Source organism: Mixophyes fleayi, chromosome 8 (genome assembly GCF_038048845.1).
Source record: "Mixophyes fleayi isolate aMixFle1 chromosome 8, aMixFle1.hap1, whole genome shotgun sequence".
Classification (NCBI taxonomy): Eukaryota; Metazoa; Chordata; class Amphibia; order Anura; family Limnodynastidae; genus Mixophyes; species Mixophyes fleayi.
This window is the reverse complement of record NC_134409.1, coordinates 142551020-142566398: the sequence shown is the minus strand read 5'-3', so window position 1 is coordinate 142566398 and position 15379 is coordinate 142551020. Positions and strand designations below refer to the sequence as shown.

General features: G+C 45.1%; 1 protein-coding gene across 27 annotated transcripts in view; it reads left to right on the top strand.

Annotated features, from left to right (window-relative positions):
* The window catches only part of ATP2B2 (ATPase plasma membrane Ca2+ transporting 2), a 266349-nt gene that overhangs the window by 159125 nt on the left and 91845 nt on the right, over positions 1-15379 (top strand). For all 27 annotated transcript variants that reach the window (XM_075183938.1, XM_075183934.1, XM_075183930.1 and 24 more), the window contains one exon: positions 13238-13435. In XM_075183938.1, coding sequence (XP_075040039.1) covers positions 13238-13435 — 198 coding nt within the window. The remainder of the gene's footprint in view (positions 1-13237; positions 13436-15379) is intronic.

Genomic DNA, 15379 nt, shown 5'->3' with positions numbered 1-15379 from the left:
TACCAGGCGAGAGATCAGAGAAGTGAGGGGATATCATAGTAGCAGGAGAGAGATCAGAGGAGTGAGGGGATATCATAGTTCCAGGTGAGAGATCAGAGGAGTGAGGGGATATCATAGTACCAGGCGAGAAATCAGAGAAGTGAGGGGATATCAAAGTAGCAGGTGAGAGATCAGAGGAGTTAGGGTGTCACGAGCCGCGGCGGTACTCACAGCCGCCGCGGCTCGCTTCCCGCACGATTCTGGAGATCTTTTTGTAAGTCCATTGGGATCAGTATCAGTCTGTCCTCAGCGTATCACCCACAGTCGAATGGACAGACAGAAAGAACCAACCAGTCCTTGGAACAGTTTTTACGCATCTATGTTTCAAAATTTCATGATAACTGGTCCTCTCTCTTGCCCTGGGCGGAATTCGCATACAACAATTCCTGCCATTCCACAATACACACATCCCCGTTCTTCTGCAACCTCGGATTTCATCCGAAGTCCAACTCTTTCTCTACTGCTGTTCCCAGTGGGGATTCTGGAACACCTGCTTTTACTGCCAGGTTGAGATCTATCTGGAAAAAGGTGCACTCTGCACTGGGTCAAGCCTCTCAAAAATCCAAGACTTTCGCTGACCGCCATCGTGTGCCATGTTCTCTGAAGGTGGGAGATCGGGTTTGGTTGTCCACATGGAACATCAAGTTGAGGCAACCTTGCAAGAAACTGGGGCCCCGATACATTGGACCATTTTCAATTGAGAAAAAGGGAAATCCAGTGGCTTTCAGGCTGAAACTCCCACCGTCTTTAAAAATACCCTCGACATTCCATTGTTCGCTTCTGAAGAAAGTCGCCGCTCCCAGCAGATTCAGTCAGCCTTCCTCTAGCAGGCCTCAGCCTTTGGATGTGAATGGAGACCAGGAATATGTCATTGAAAGAGTCCTTGACTCAAGGAGGGTCCAAGGCCAAGTTCAGTTCCTGGTGCACTGGAAGGGTTATGGTCCTGAGGAGCGATGCTGGATACCGTGGAGGCGTCTCCATGCTGGGAGACTCATTAAAGAATTTTTCAGGAAATTTCCCACTAAACCTGGGTGTCGAGGTTCCTTAACCCCTCCTCAAGGGGGGGGGGTACTGTCACGAGCCGCGGCGGTACTCACAGCCGCCGCGGCTCGCTTCTCGTGCGCCCTGGCGTCCCGGCCGTCACCATGACGACCGGGACATCATTTCCTCTTCCTGCCCGGCCGTCACCAAGGCAACGGCCGGACGCCTCTACTATAGCGCTGCGTCCCGGCGGTAGGTGGGCGCATGCGCATGACAGGCAGGCTGTGGGCTGATATTACAGGCATTAGCCTGCATCTGTGTATTTCAGGGACAAGCCCTGATTGGCCCTGTTCTGTATGAGTAATTAGCCTGCAGCTGTGTATCCAACTAATGATTGGTCTGTATTGCTATTTAAGGCAATGAGGTCTGCTGCCTCATTGCCGGTTATAGCGTTCTGTCCTCAGTTCTGCTGCCTGCTTGTGCTATCCATTTTGGTTCCTGCTACCTTGGATTTGACTACCCGTGTTTTGACCCCTGCTTGTTATTGGACCTGTGACCCTTCTCTTCTGACCTTGACCTTTTGCCTGGAATTCGGATTTTGCTTCTCTGCCTGTGAGTTTGACCCTTCGCTTGCCCTTGGATATTGTATCTGTGCCTGTGACCTTTTTGACCTAGGATTCTTCTTATACTACAGTCCACCAATCACTCCACTTCTGGGAACTCCTTTAAGTCAGTATACGTTACTCGACCCTCGGTCGGCCCGCACCCCAGTCTGTCCCCACCACTAGGGGCTCCAGCGAACACCTGGCCTTCAGAGTAGTTTCTGAGTTTCACTGTACTGACTTGGGAGTTCCTAACAGAGGGGGTATCATAGTACCAACCGAGAGATCAGAGAAGTGAGGGGATATCATAGTACCAGGAGAGAGATCAGAGGAGTGAGGGGATATCATAGTACCAGGCGAGAGATCAGAGGAGTGAGGGGATATCATAGTATCTGGAGAGATCAGAGGAGTGAGGGGATATCATAGTACCAGGAGAGAGATCAGAGGAGTGAGGGGATATCATAGTACCAGGCGAGAGATCAGAGGAGTGAGGGGATATCATAGTACCAGGAGAGAGATCAGAGGAGTGAGGGGATATCATAGTACCAGGCGAGAGATCAGAGGAGTGAGGGGATATCATAGTACCAGGAGAGAGATCAGAGGAGTGAGGGGATATCATAGTATCTGGAGAGAGATCAGAGGAGTGAGGGGATATCATAGTACCAGGAGAGAGATCAGAGGAGTGAGGGGATATCATAGTATCTGGAAAGAGATCAGAGGAGTGAGGGGATATCATAGTATCTGGAGAGAGATCAGAGGAGTGAGGGGATATCATAGTATCTGGAGAGATCAGAGGAGTGAGGGGATATCATAGTATCTGGAGAGAGATCAGAGGAGTGAGGGGATATCATAGTATCTGGAGAGAGATCAGAGGAGTGAGGGGATATCATAGTATCTGGAGAGATCAGAGGAGTGAGGGGATATCATAGTATCTGGAGAGAGATCAGAGGAGTGAGGGGATATCATAGTACCAGGTGAGAGGTCAGAGGAGTGAGGGGATATCATAGTACCAGGCGAGAGATCAGAGGAGTGAGGGGATATCATAGTACCAGGCGAGAGATCAGAGGAGTGAGGGAATATCATAGTACCAGGCGAGAGATCAGAGGAGTGAGGGGATATCATAGTACCAGGCGAGAGATCAGAGGAGTGAGGGGATATCATACTAGCAGTTAGGATATAGGAGAAGTGAGTAGAATAAATTTGCTAGTGCATGGACTGGTTACTGACTGTATCTTTATGTTGCTACAACAGAGGTCACCCCCAAGAACGGGTGTACTTACTCTTACACCAGTGCAACCTTGACGCCTCATACTGACGCTGCGTCCCAGCTAGTGATAGGCAGCCGGGGTGCGCGGTTGTAATAAAAGTAACAGACAGATGTCATAGGATAGACACTGGTATGAATGAATAGTTAGATATTTTGGAAAGTAAATAGACAAAGGAGTCCTGCACCCATACTACAAAAATTAAAAGATTAAGTACACAATACATTGCCAGAGCTTTCATCGGTAGCCAAGAGCAGAGCTTTCTTACCTTGTTTTCCTTATATGTTCTGTGCTGTAATGATGAACTTCTAAATTAAACTAGGAGACTTGTAAACATTTATGTTGGAGGAAGGGCGAAAAATCATTGCCCCTGAGTAAGCTTCATCCAACCCTGGGGTAAATGGGACTGCCTGAAACTTGTGGCAGAGGCAGTCCCCAAGAAGTTGTGTATTCACTCTGACGCCAGGGCTGCTTCCCGTTTTTTTAAATTAAATTATTTCTGCATTCTGAATGGACGTGGGGAGCGTGCTCTTGGCCCCATTTCTCCTATCCCTGTTCCACCGCTTCCTGCCCATAAGCTTTTACTATGTTGAGTTAAGTCCTGGGTTAGACAAAACCAGTAGCAAAGGCGAAACACGAAGTGGGATTAGAACCGACACTGATTTGGAAGGGTCAGCGCACATCTCTAATATATATATTTATATATACGGTATATATGCTGGCACAGTATTTAGCAGTATCTATCGGGGAAATAAAATGACTTCATGTGTATAGAGGACCTTTCATCTCCAGGTGTGTTTTAGCATCTCCTCTCAGATATATTTTTGGGTGTTTTTTTATTGAACAAACCATAGTAACCCATATTTTGTACTTTCACCACAACATTTAGATGATTAAACTGTATTACAAGGTATTTATTCTCCTCTGCAAGCATCATATTTGATACGGTCTGGGGTAACGCCGGGGACACAAGAATAGAGACGTGACGGCTGTGTGATTGTAAGCTCCAGTGGGGCAAAGAATCGTGAATGATTTTATATTCCTTGCACAGCGCTGTGTATTATGTTGACGCTACATAAAGGAATAATAATAATAATAATAACACATGCCTGGTTTAAAACGTCCGATCCCTAGAGATAATGATTTCTTATGCAAAGGTAAACTGGCAGCAATAACACTATGACCTTCCAACGCTTGTTATATCCTGACAGTGAGGAACTTCTGCGTATTCCATATATTAACCAAAAGACAAAGATATCCTCGTTTGTTTATAACTGGATTTGCGGCTCAACCACGGTGGGGGACAGATGGGGCAGTTAAAAGCATGTGAAATTTTCTTTCAGTTCCCACAATTCTCTTACAAAAGTTGATGAGATAGAACCAAATATCCTGTGTGTGACAGCTGGACTGGTAGAGATACAGCGAGCCACATATCCATATGATGTGTTATAGGATCATTATACCAGCATCCAGATTTATCACTGTGAGAAATGCGTTATACATAGGATGTATTCAGCACTGTACACTGCAGTATATCCTGAACACTATACATAGGATGTACTCAGCACTGTACACTGCAGTATATCCCTAACACTATACATAGGATGTACTCAGCACTGTGCACTGCAGTATATCCCTAACACTATACATAGGATGTACTCAGCACTGTGCACTGCAGTATATCCCTAACACTATACATAGGATGTACTCAGCACTGTGCACTGCAGTATATCCCTAACACTATACATAGGATGTACCCAGCACTGTACACTGCAGTATATCCCTAACACTATACATAGGATGTACTCAGCACTGTACACTGCAGTATATCCCTAACACTATACATAGGATGTACTCAGCACTGTACACTGCAGTATATCCCTAACACTATACATAGGATGTACTCAGCACTGTACACTGCAGTATATCCCTAACACTATACATAGGATGTACTCAGCACTGTACACTGCAGTATATCCCTAACACTATACATAGGATGTACTCAGCACTGTACACTGCAGTATATCCCTAACACTATACATAGGATGTACTCAGTACTGTGCACTGCAGTATATCCCTAACACTATACATAGGATGTACTCAGCACTGTACACTGCAGTATATCCCTAACACTATACATAGGATGTACTCAGCACTGTACACTGCAGTATATCCCTAACACTATACATAGGATGTACTCAGCACTGTACACTGCAGTATATCCCTAACACTATACATAGGATGTACTCAGCACTGTACACTGCAGTATATCCCTAACACTATACATAGGATGTACTCAGCACTGTGCACTGCAGTATATCCCTAACACTATACATAGGATGTACTCAGTACTGTGCACTGCAGTATATCCCTAACACTATACATAGGATGTACTCAGCACTGTACACTGCAGTATATCCCTAACACTATACATAGGATGTACTCAGCACTGTACACTGCAGTATATCCCTAACACTATACATAGGATGTACTCAGCACTGTACACTGCAGTATATCCCTAACACTATACATAGGATGTACTCAGCACTGTACACTGCAGTATATCCCTAACACTATACATAGGATGTACTCAGCACTGTACACTGTAGTATATCCTGAACACTATACATAGGATGTACTCAGCACTGTGCACTGCAGTATATCCCTAATACTATACATAGGATGTACCCAGCACTGTACACTGCAGTATATCCCTAACACTATACATAGGATGTACTCAGCACTGTACACTGCAGTATATCCCTAACACTATACATAGGATGTACTCAGCACTGTACACTGTAGTATATCCCTAACACTATACATAGCATGTACTCAGCACTGCAGTATATCCCTAACACTATACATAGGATGTACTCAGCACTGTACACTGCAGTATATCCCTAACACTATACATAGGATGTACTCAGCACTGTACACTGCAGTATATCCCTAACACTATACATAGGATGTACTCAGCACTGTGCACTGCAGTATATCCCTAACACTATACATAGGATGTACTCAGTACTGTGCACTGCAGTATATCCCTAACACTATACATAGGATGTACTCAGCACTGTACACTGCAGTATATCCCTAACACTATACATAGGATGTACTCAGCACTGTACACTGCAGTATATCCCTAACACTATACATAGGATGTACTCAGCACTGTACACTGCAGTATATCCCTAACACTATACATAGGATGTACTCAGCACTGTGCACTGCAGTATATCCCTAACACTATACATAGGATGTACTCAGCACTGTACACTGTAGTATATCCTGAACACTATACATAGGATGTACTCAGCACTGTGCACTGCAGTATATCCCTAATGCTATACATAGGATGTACCCAGCACTGTACACTGCAGTATATCCCTAACACTATACATAGGATGTACTCAGCACTGTACACTGCAGTATATCCCTAACACTATACATAGGATGTACTCAGCACTGTACACTGTAGTATATCCCTAACACTATACATAGCATGTACTCAGCACTGCAGTATATCCCTAACACTATACATAGGATGTACTCAGCACTGTGCACTGCAGTATATCCCTAACACTATACATGGGATGTACCCAGCACTGTGCACTGCAGTATATCCCTAACACCATACATAGGATGTACTCAGCACTGTACACTGTAGTATATCCCTAACACTATACATAGGATGTAGCCAGCACTGTACACTGCAGTATATCCCTAACACTATACATAGTATGTACTCAGCACTGTGCACTGCAGTATATCCCTAACACTATACATAGGATGTACCTAGCACTGTGCACTGCAGTATATCCCTAACACTATACATAGGATGTACTCAGCACTATGCACTGCAGTATGTCCCTAACACTATACATAGGATGTACCCAGCACTGTGCACTGCAGTATATCCCTAACACTATACATAGGATGTACTCAGCACTGCAGTATATCCCTAACACTATACATAGGATGTACCCAGCACTGTGCACTGCAGTATATCCCTAACACCATACATAGGATGTACTCAGCACTGTACACTGTAGTATATCCCTAACACTATACATAGGATGTAGCCAGCACTGTACACTGCAGTATATCCCTAACACTATACATAGTATGTACTCAGTACTGTACACTGCAGTATATCCCTAACACTATACATAGGATGTACCTAGCACTGTGCACTGCAGTATATCCCTAACACTATACATAGGATGTACTCAGCACTGTGCACTGCAGTATATCCCTAACACTATACATAGGATGTACTCAGCACTGTGCACTGCAGTATATCCCTAACACTATACATAGGATGTACTCAGCACTGTACACTGCAGTATATCCCTAACACTATACATAGGATGTACTCAGCACTGTGCACTGCAGTATATCCCTAACACTATACATAGGATGTACCTAGCACTGTACACTGCAGTATATCCCTAACACTATACATAGGATGTACCCAGCACTGTGCACTGCAGTATATCCCTAACACTATACATAGGATGTACCCAGTACTGCAGTATATCTCCCACCCTGTGTGCAGTAGAGACAGATAAGGCCATGGTTGGGAATTGAACTCATGACCCCAACGTGAGGCAGAAGTGATAACCACTAAGCCACTGTGCTGTACAACTAGCTCAGGACTGATAGTGTCCATGGTAAACATATCAATATTATGTCTTATGGTTGGGGGGAGGGATCATTATCCCAACACCCAGATTTATCCCTGTGCGTTTTCCGTGTTTTTTTGCTGTATCCTGTCTGGGACTTGTAGTTCCACAACAGCTGTGGGGCCACATAACCTGCTGTAGTCTTATTATGTAGTTGTGCGCAGACAAGGCAGTGAGCTCACTCACAGAACTCTAGCACCCCTGAATGATCTGCTGAGTGCCGACTCTAGACTGTGGCGTGCTCGGCTCTGTAGATTTTAATGTTCATCCCCAGGGAGCTGAAATAGTCATAAAAGATTAATTTTCTGCCACCTGACCCTATTTTTCTACCTGTAAGCTGAAAATAGTGTCTGGCTGAGTAATCATAGCAGTGAGCTTGCTGAAGGACATTGCAAGGACAGAGCAACAAGCAGCCTGATAAATATGCCTAATCTATGTGGTGAGAGGATGTATCACTCTTACATACATAAATATGGTTACATTGTGGAATGATACTATACTATATACAGTACTCTGTTATATCACACAGATCCCTGATTAGTTAGAATGGAGGCATTGATAATGTTCTTGCACATGATAAACATGATAATCTCTGGGACTGAACAGAGACATGGACAAAAGTTGCATATAAATACATTGACAATGCAGTTATTACAACCAGCGTAGTTCGTAGATTAAGGCTGATATTTTAATACATGTTAAAAAACACCCACTTCCTGTGATCATTCACAATGGTGCAGAATAACTGGTGGGTGTAATATAATGTTTATGGTTTAAGCTCATGTAAAAATGTATATTTTTTAAAAACAAAATGTACTTTTTTTATTGTGTTTCAAAATCACAAAAAATGAAAAATGCTCTCCACAATAACTGCACTTAATTCAGCGTCATTAGACCATCTCCTGGTGTTCCCCATTACAGTTCAGTATTTGGGACAGCTGGAGGTCTAAATATGGGGAGGGGGAGGGGATTAATGAATGTGGGGTCTGTGTAGACTGTAGGAGACCTCCGCCTCCATCAGAAGATCGACCCCCAACGGGATGGGGAAGAGTCTGGAATTATGCTTTAATGTAATGTATAAAGGTAACTGGACTATTAGGATTCAAATTTTCCGTTGTGCCTTACATGTACATGACCCACTTTATGCTTCGATAGAGACAAAAAATTAATTTTAATCTTGACATTTAACAAAATAAATGAAGTGAATTGTTACCCCTCTCGCCCCCGTTCACCCACCATAGAGTTACATGTAAGCCCCTTTGCATGCTGTATCTTACATTAAGTACCTCTGCGCATGGTCAGAAATGAACCTGATGTCAGGATGTAACTGATATTACAACTGTCTACAACCTGAAGGCGGAAGGGGAGAGGGAAGGGGCGGATAAACAGAACCCGGGTACAGTAAGAGCGTGCCAACGCAGATGCGGCTGATTCATGTCCTGAGTGTGTTACAGACGTATCATTTGCTCCAGTTACAGGACAGGTGTAAGTAGCGACTGATAGCAATGACTTTCATGCCAGGTATACATTGTATGTGCAGTACGCATTAAGAACATCTTGATTTATGTATTTAATATACAAAAAAATATATATATTTTACAAAATTTTTTATTAATGATTAAAACATTAAGAGTTTGTTTTATAAAAGATTTTTTTTTTTTGCCTGATTTGGGATTTTATGTTGCACATATGCATGTGTGTTCTGTCTATCTACATCTGGCAAAAAACGTATGGCCAGAGTATACTTACATCAGATTCAAATGGAAATGTTTATTGTATTGAAATCTCCTCCTCCACTCCCTTGTCCACCCCCCCCACTCTTCCGTCCTCCCTCCCTAGCCACCCTCCCCTCCACTCCTTCCGCCCTACCACGGGTGAGGAAGTCCACTCTCTCATTTCATCCTCCCCCCCTCTACCTGTCCCCTGGATCCCATCCCCTCCCACCTTCTTCGCTCCCTTTCCCCCACTACCTGCTCCCACCTCGCTCACCTCTTTAATCTCTCCCTCTCCTCCGGCATCTTCCCTTCCGCCTTCAAACATGCTCTCGTTTCCCCCATCCTTAAAAAACCTAATCTTGACCCCACTTCTCCCTCTAACTATCGGCCCATATCTCTTCTCCCCTTTGCCTCCAAAATTCTCGAGAGGCTCGTCTGTAACCGTCTCTCCTCCTACCTTTCTGATCACTCCCTCCTTGATCCTCTCCAGTCTGGTTTCCGCCCCCTTCACTCCACTGAAACTGCCCTGGCTAAAGTCACCAATGATCTGCTCTCTGCTAAAGCCAGGGGCCACTTCTCCCTTCTCATCCTCCTTGATCTCTCTGCAGCCTTCGACACCGTCGACCACCCCCTCCTCCTCCACACCCTCCAGTCCTTTGGCCTCTCTGGCCCAGTCCTGTCCTGGTTCCCCTCTTACCTTGCTGACCGTTCCTCCTCCGTCACCACCTCTGGGTCTCTCTCCCCCCCGTCCACCCTTCCAGTTGGGGTCCCTCAGGGCTCTGTTTTGGGACCCTTATTCTTCTCTCTATACACCTCCTACCTAGGTGAACTCATCAGCTCCTACGGCCTCAACTATCATCTCTACGCTGACGACACCCAACTTTACCTCTCCTCTCCTGATCCCTCTCCCTCCCTCCTCTCTAGGGTGTCCGCCTGCCTCTCTGCCATCTCCTCCTGGATGTCCTCTTGATTCCTTAAGCTTAACCTCGCCAAAACTGAACTCATAGTCTTCCCTTCCCCTCGCACCTCACCCTCTTCTGACCTCTCCATCACTGTCGACAACTCCTCTATCTCCCCTGTCCCCCAACTTCGCTGCCTCGGGGTCATCCTCGACTCCTCTCTCTCCTTTGGCCCTCACATTCTCTCTCTTGCTAAATCCTGCCGCTTCCAGCTGCGTAACATCGCACGCATCCGACCCTTCCTCTCCCAAGATGCCACTAAATGTCTTATTCACTCTCTGATCATCTCCCGCTTGGACTACTGCAATCTCCTCCTTACTGGTCTCCCCCACTCTCACCTCGCTCCCCTACGACCTGTACTTAATGCTTCCGCTAGGCTTATTTTCCTCTCTCGCCGCTCCTCTTCTGTCTCCCCCCTCTACCAATCCCTTCACTGGCTCCCCCTACCCTACAGAATCCTATTCAAGCTCTTCACTCTCACATACAAGGCCCTCGCCAACTCCACTGCACCCTACATCTCCTCCCTCCTCTCTATTCATGCTCCATCCCGCCCTCTCCGATCAGCCAATGACCGTCGCCTCTCTTCCCCCCTGATCACTTCCTCCCACGCGCGTATCCAAGACTTCTCCCGCGCTGCCCCCCTCCACTAGAACCAGCTCCCCCGCTCCATCAGAACTTCCCCCAATCTGTCCAGTTTCAAACGGTGTTTAAAAACCCACCTTTTACTTAAAGCCTTCCAGTCTCCCACTTAACTTCCTACCTTTTCTTCTGACTCTTCCCCTCCATTCCCCTTCCCCTATCCCTATCCTCCGTCTCTCCCCTGTGTTCTCTGTCAGTCCACCCCTCTCCTTAGATTTTACGCTCCTTTGAGCAGGGCTTTCTCTCCTCCTGTCTTCACCACTTTAACGCTGCTCGCCAGCTACCCTGCCTTCCTCCTCGAGGACCCTCTTCCCGCGTCCCCTCTCGCTCCCTTCTCTTCCCCCTGGGGGTCTCCCTCTCATCTGTGCCCTCCCTCCTAAGTGCCGTTGCTGGCTGACCTTCCCCTCTTCCCTCCCCTCTAGCTGTGCCTTGAGCTCACCGAGTTACTGTGATTATTGTTTACTATTCTGTGCTGTCTCACCTCGTATTGTAATCTTGTCTGTCCCTGTACGGCGCCGCGGACACCTAGTGGCGCCCTATAAATAAAATTTAATAATAATATTTAAATTTGGTCAGAACTACGCTCCATCCTGGTTTTTTAAACGCAAGTTGCTCGCAGGTTGTGTACGAAGATAAATCACGGCCACAATGTTTACATATTGGCACACCCTGGCATGATGTAATTGGCATAATGCTGATCTGTGACATTTTGTACATCTTGCCAATTAAAGTCCTATTTATCTTGAAAAGGAATATAAAATTAATTTGTGTGAGGTAAGAAAATAAAGTTATTCAAGTATAATTAGCTTGTGCAACAAATAGGAAACTTTGTCTTCTGGTCTGGCCAAGTATGAAGGGGTTATCATGTGTTTTGAGTGCCAAATTAAAATCATTATGACAGTTACTACAACTTACAGTGATAACTTTTGATACTTAAATAAGTCTTCTGCCTGAAATCACATACTTAAAATACAGAAGCATACTGTTATTCATCATCAGCAGCTATTTATAGCGTCACTAATTCCGCAGCGCTGTACAGAGAACTCACATCAGTCCCTGTCCTATTGGAGCTTACAGTCTAAATTCCCTAACACACGCAAACCAGTGACAATTTGATAGCATCCAATTAACCTATCAGTCTGTTTTTGGAGTGCAGTAGGAAACAAACACAAACACGGGGAGAACATAATAGACTCCACACAGATAAGGCCATGGTTGGGAATTGAACTCATGACCCCAACGTTGTAAGGCAGAAATGCTAACCACTAAGCCATTGTGCTATACAACTGGATCAGGACTGATAGTGTCCATGGTTGCTAACAAGTGTGGGTCCTTAAGAACCTATAGGTCATATGGCACTAATAGTGTGTTTCTGCATCTTAATCAGTTGCGTTCAGACAGAAGATTTATATTGTATCAGGAGTTTTGCTAGTAAGTACTCATGATTTTAATTAGAGATGCTCGGGCTTGGTTTTCTGAAAACCGAGCCCACCCGAACTTAGGGGATCCGGGTAGGCTCGCGAGCTGGCTTGGTACTTTTGCGCGTCCTTGGATCTGAATCGAGGCAAAACGTCATTGTTGTGTTGTCTGATCTCGCGAGTTTTGGATTCCATAAGTACCTCCGTCCCCAGGAGATCCAGCGCCATTGCTCACACAGAAACATGGGCAGCAGTGTTCTTGTCACTCTCCAGTCTCCAGTGACATTGCTCACATAGAAACATGGGCAGCAGTGTTCTTGTCCCTCTCCAGTCTCCAGTGCCATTGCTCACAAAGAAACATGGGTAGCAGTGTTCTTGTCACTCTCCAGTCTCCAGTGCCATTGCTCAGTGCCATTGCTCACATAGAAACATGGGTAGCAGTGTTCTTGTCACTCTCCAGTCTCCAGTGACATTGCTCACATAGAAACATGGGCAGCAGTGTTCTTGTCACTCTCCAGTCTCCAGTGACATTGCTCAGTGCCGTTGCTCATACAGAAACAGGAGGGGTAGCAGTGTTCTTGTCACTTGACAAAAATTGACAGGAAATGACTGGAAATAAATGTTATTGAGGTTAATAATAATGTAGGAACAAAAAAAGAGCCAAATTATGTGATTTTAGAAAATAGTGAATAGGGATCTAAAACCAAAACCAAAACACACAAGGGCAGTTTTGCCAAACCCAAAGCCAAAACACAAATTTAATCCAAATCCAAAACCAAAACACAGGGGGTCAGTGAAGATCTCTAATTTTAAGATCATTGTTATGTGGACTTGACATTTAAGCATTGCTATTTGTACTGAAATTAATACATATAATGTGAATGTTCCAGAGGTGAGTTCTAATATTTTTGTATCCCTCTTTCTGCAGGATTGCCGGGCACATTAGTAGATCTAGAGAAGAGGCGACAAGTATTTGGAAAAAACTTTATACCTCCAAAAACGCCAAAAACTTTCTTGCAACTAGTATGGGAAGCGCTACAAGATGTAACACTGATTATCTTGGAAATCGCAGCCATTATATCACTAGGGCTGTCATTTTATCGACCGCCTGGAGGAAATACTGAAGGTAGGTTGGAAATACAGTTATTGTCTAATAGCAATTAGATTATATAACAGAGGGGTTGTTTTGGATGTTTTGGAGTGTCCTATGGTGACCAGGGGTATCTACCCAATCCCTGTGATGAGATGGGAGATTGAGCAAAAAAATAAAGTAATAAAATAAATATGTAGTCATGTCTCCCGTGACGTGATGTGTGGAGGAATGGGGAGGGGGGGGGGGGTATAGTAAAATAGCACCAACCCTAGTTCATGAAATCTACGGGGTAATTGTATCAAGCTGAGAGTTTTCTGGCGGGTTTCAAAAGTGGAGATGTTGCCTATAACATCATCATCATCATCATCACCATTTATTTATATAGCGCCACTGATTCCCCAGCTCTGTACAGAGAACTCACTTACATCAGTCCCTGCCCCATTGGAGCTTACAGTCTAAATTCCCTAACACACAGACACATAGACAGACAGACAGACAGAGAGACAGACTAGGGTCAATTTTGGTAGCAGCCAACTAACCTACTAGTATGTTTTTGGAGTGTGGGAGGAAACTGGAGCACCCGGTGGAAACCCACACAAACACGGGGAGAACATACAAACTCCACACAGATAAGGCAACAGATTTAACATTTTAAACCTGCCGGAAAACTCTCAGCTTGATACATTTACCCCTAAATCTGAGATCCTATGTCTACCGAAATCCCCAATGCTGAGGCATTTTGTGGGTCAGTTATATCAGCGAGGCATTCATGAGACCTCACTTATGTTCCTGAGGTTCTGGTTCCATAAAATAACTGTATAACCAATAAAATGGCTGCCTCCAGTGTGTAGGTGATTGGTTCACCGTAAGAGGTCAGATGCCTAGGAGGTCATCTTACATAGGTGTAATAAAAACTACACACTGAACAAAGGACATGCGATCATCACTGAGAAAAATGTATTTCATCATCAGTTATTAGAGTAACGTTATGGTATCTGCTCATATGGGATATAGTTGTGGTGTCTGCTCTAATATACCGTAGGGTTTGTTGTAATGGCTATTAGAAATATATTGTGGCTTGTGCTAGGATGGAAGGTTAATATGCATCTTTATTCCGCCTCATGTAATATTCCTCCTGTAGTAATGAACAGAATACGCCAATATTTGAACTGGGCGAAATGTGGAGTTTTAGTCACACAATCTACTTTTGAATGTTATGTGGCCTGGTGATGTAGTGTTCTGCCCTGGTATATAACCTGGTGATGTGATGTTCTGCCCTGGTATATGGCCTGATGGTGTAGTGTTCTGCCCCAGGTATATGGCCTGGTGATGTGGTGTTCTGCCCTGGTATTCGGCCTGATGATGTAGTGTTCTGCCCTGGTATATGGCCTGGTGATGTAGTGTTCTGCCCCAGGTATATGGCCTGGTGATGTGATGTTCTGCCCTGGTATATGGCCTGGTGATGTAGTGTTCTGCCCCAGGTATATGGCCTGGTGATGTAGTGTTCTGCCCCAGGTATATGGCCTGGTGATGTGGTGTTCTGCCCTGGTATATAACCTGGTGATGTAGTGTTCTGCCCCAGGTATATGGCCTGGTGATGTGGTGTTCTGCCCTGGTATTCGGCCTGATGATGTAGTGTTCTGCCCTGGTATATGGCCTGGTGATGTAGTGTTCTGCCCCAGGTATATGGCCTGGTGATGTGATGTTCTGCCCTGGTATATGGCCTGGTGATGTGATGTTCTGCCCTGGTATATGGCCTGGTGATGTAGTGTTCTGCCCCAGGTATATGGCCTGGTGATGTGATGTTCTGCCCCAGGTATATGGCCTGGTGATGTAGTGTTCTGCCCCAGGTATATGGCGTGGTGATGTAGTGTTTTGCCCCAGGTATATGGCCTGGTGATGTAGTGTTTTGCCCCTGGTATATGGCCTGGTGATTTAGTGTTCTGCCCTGGTATATGGCCTGGTGATGTAGTGTTC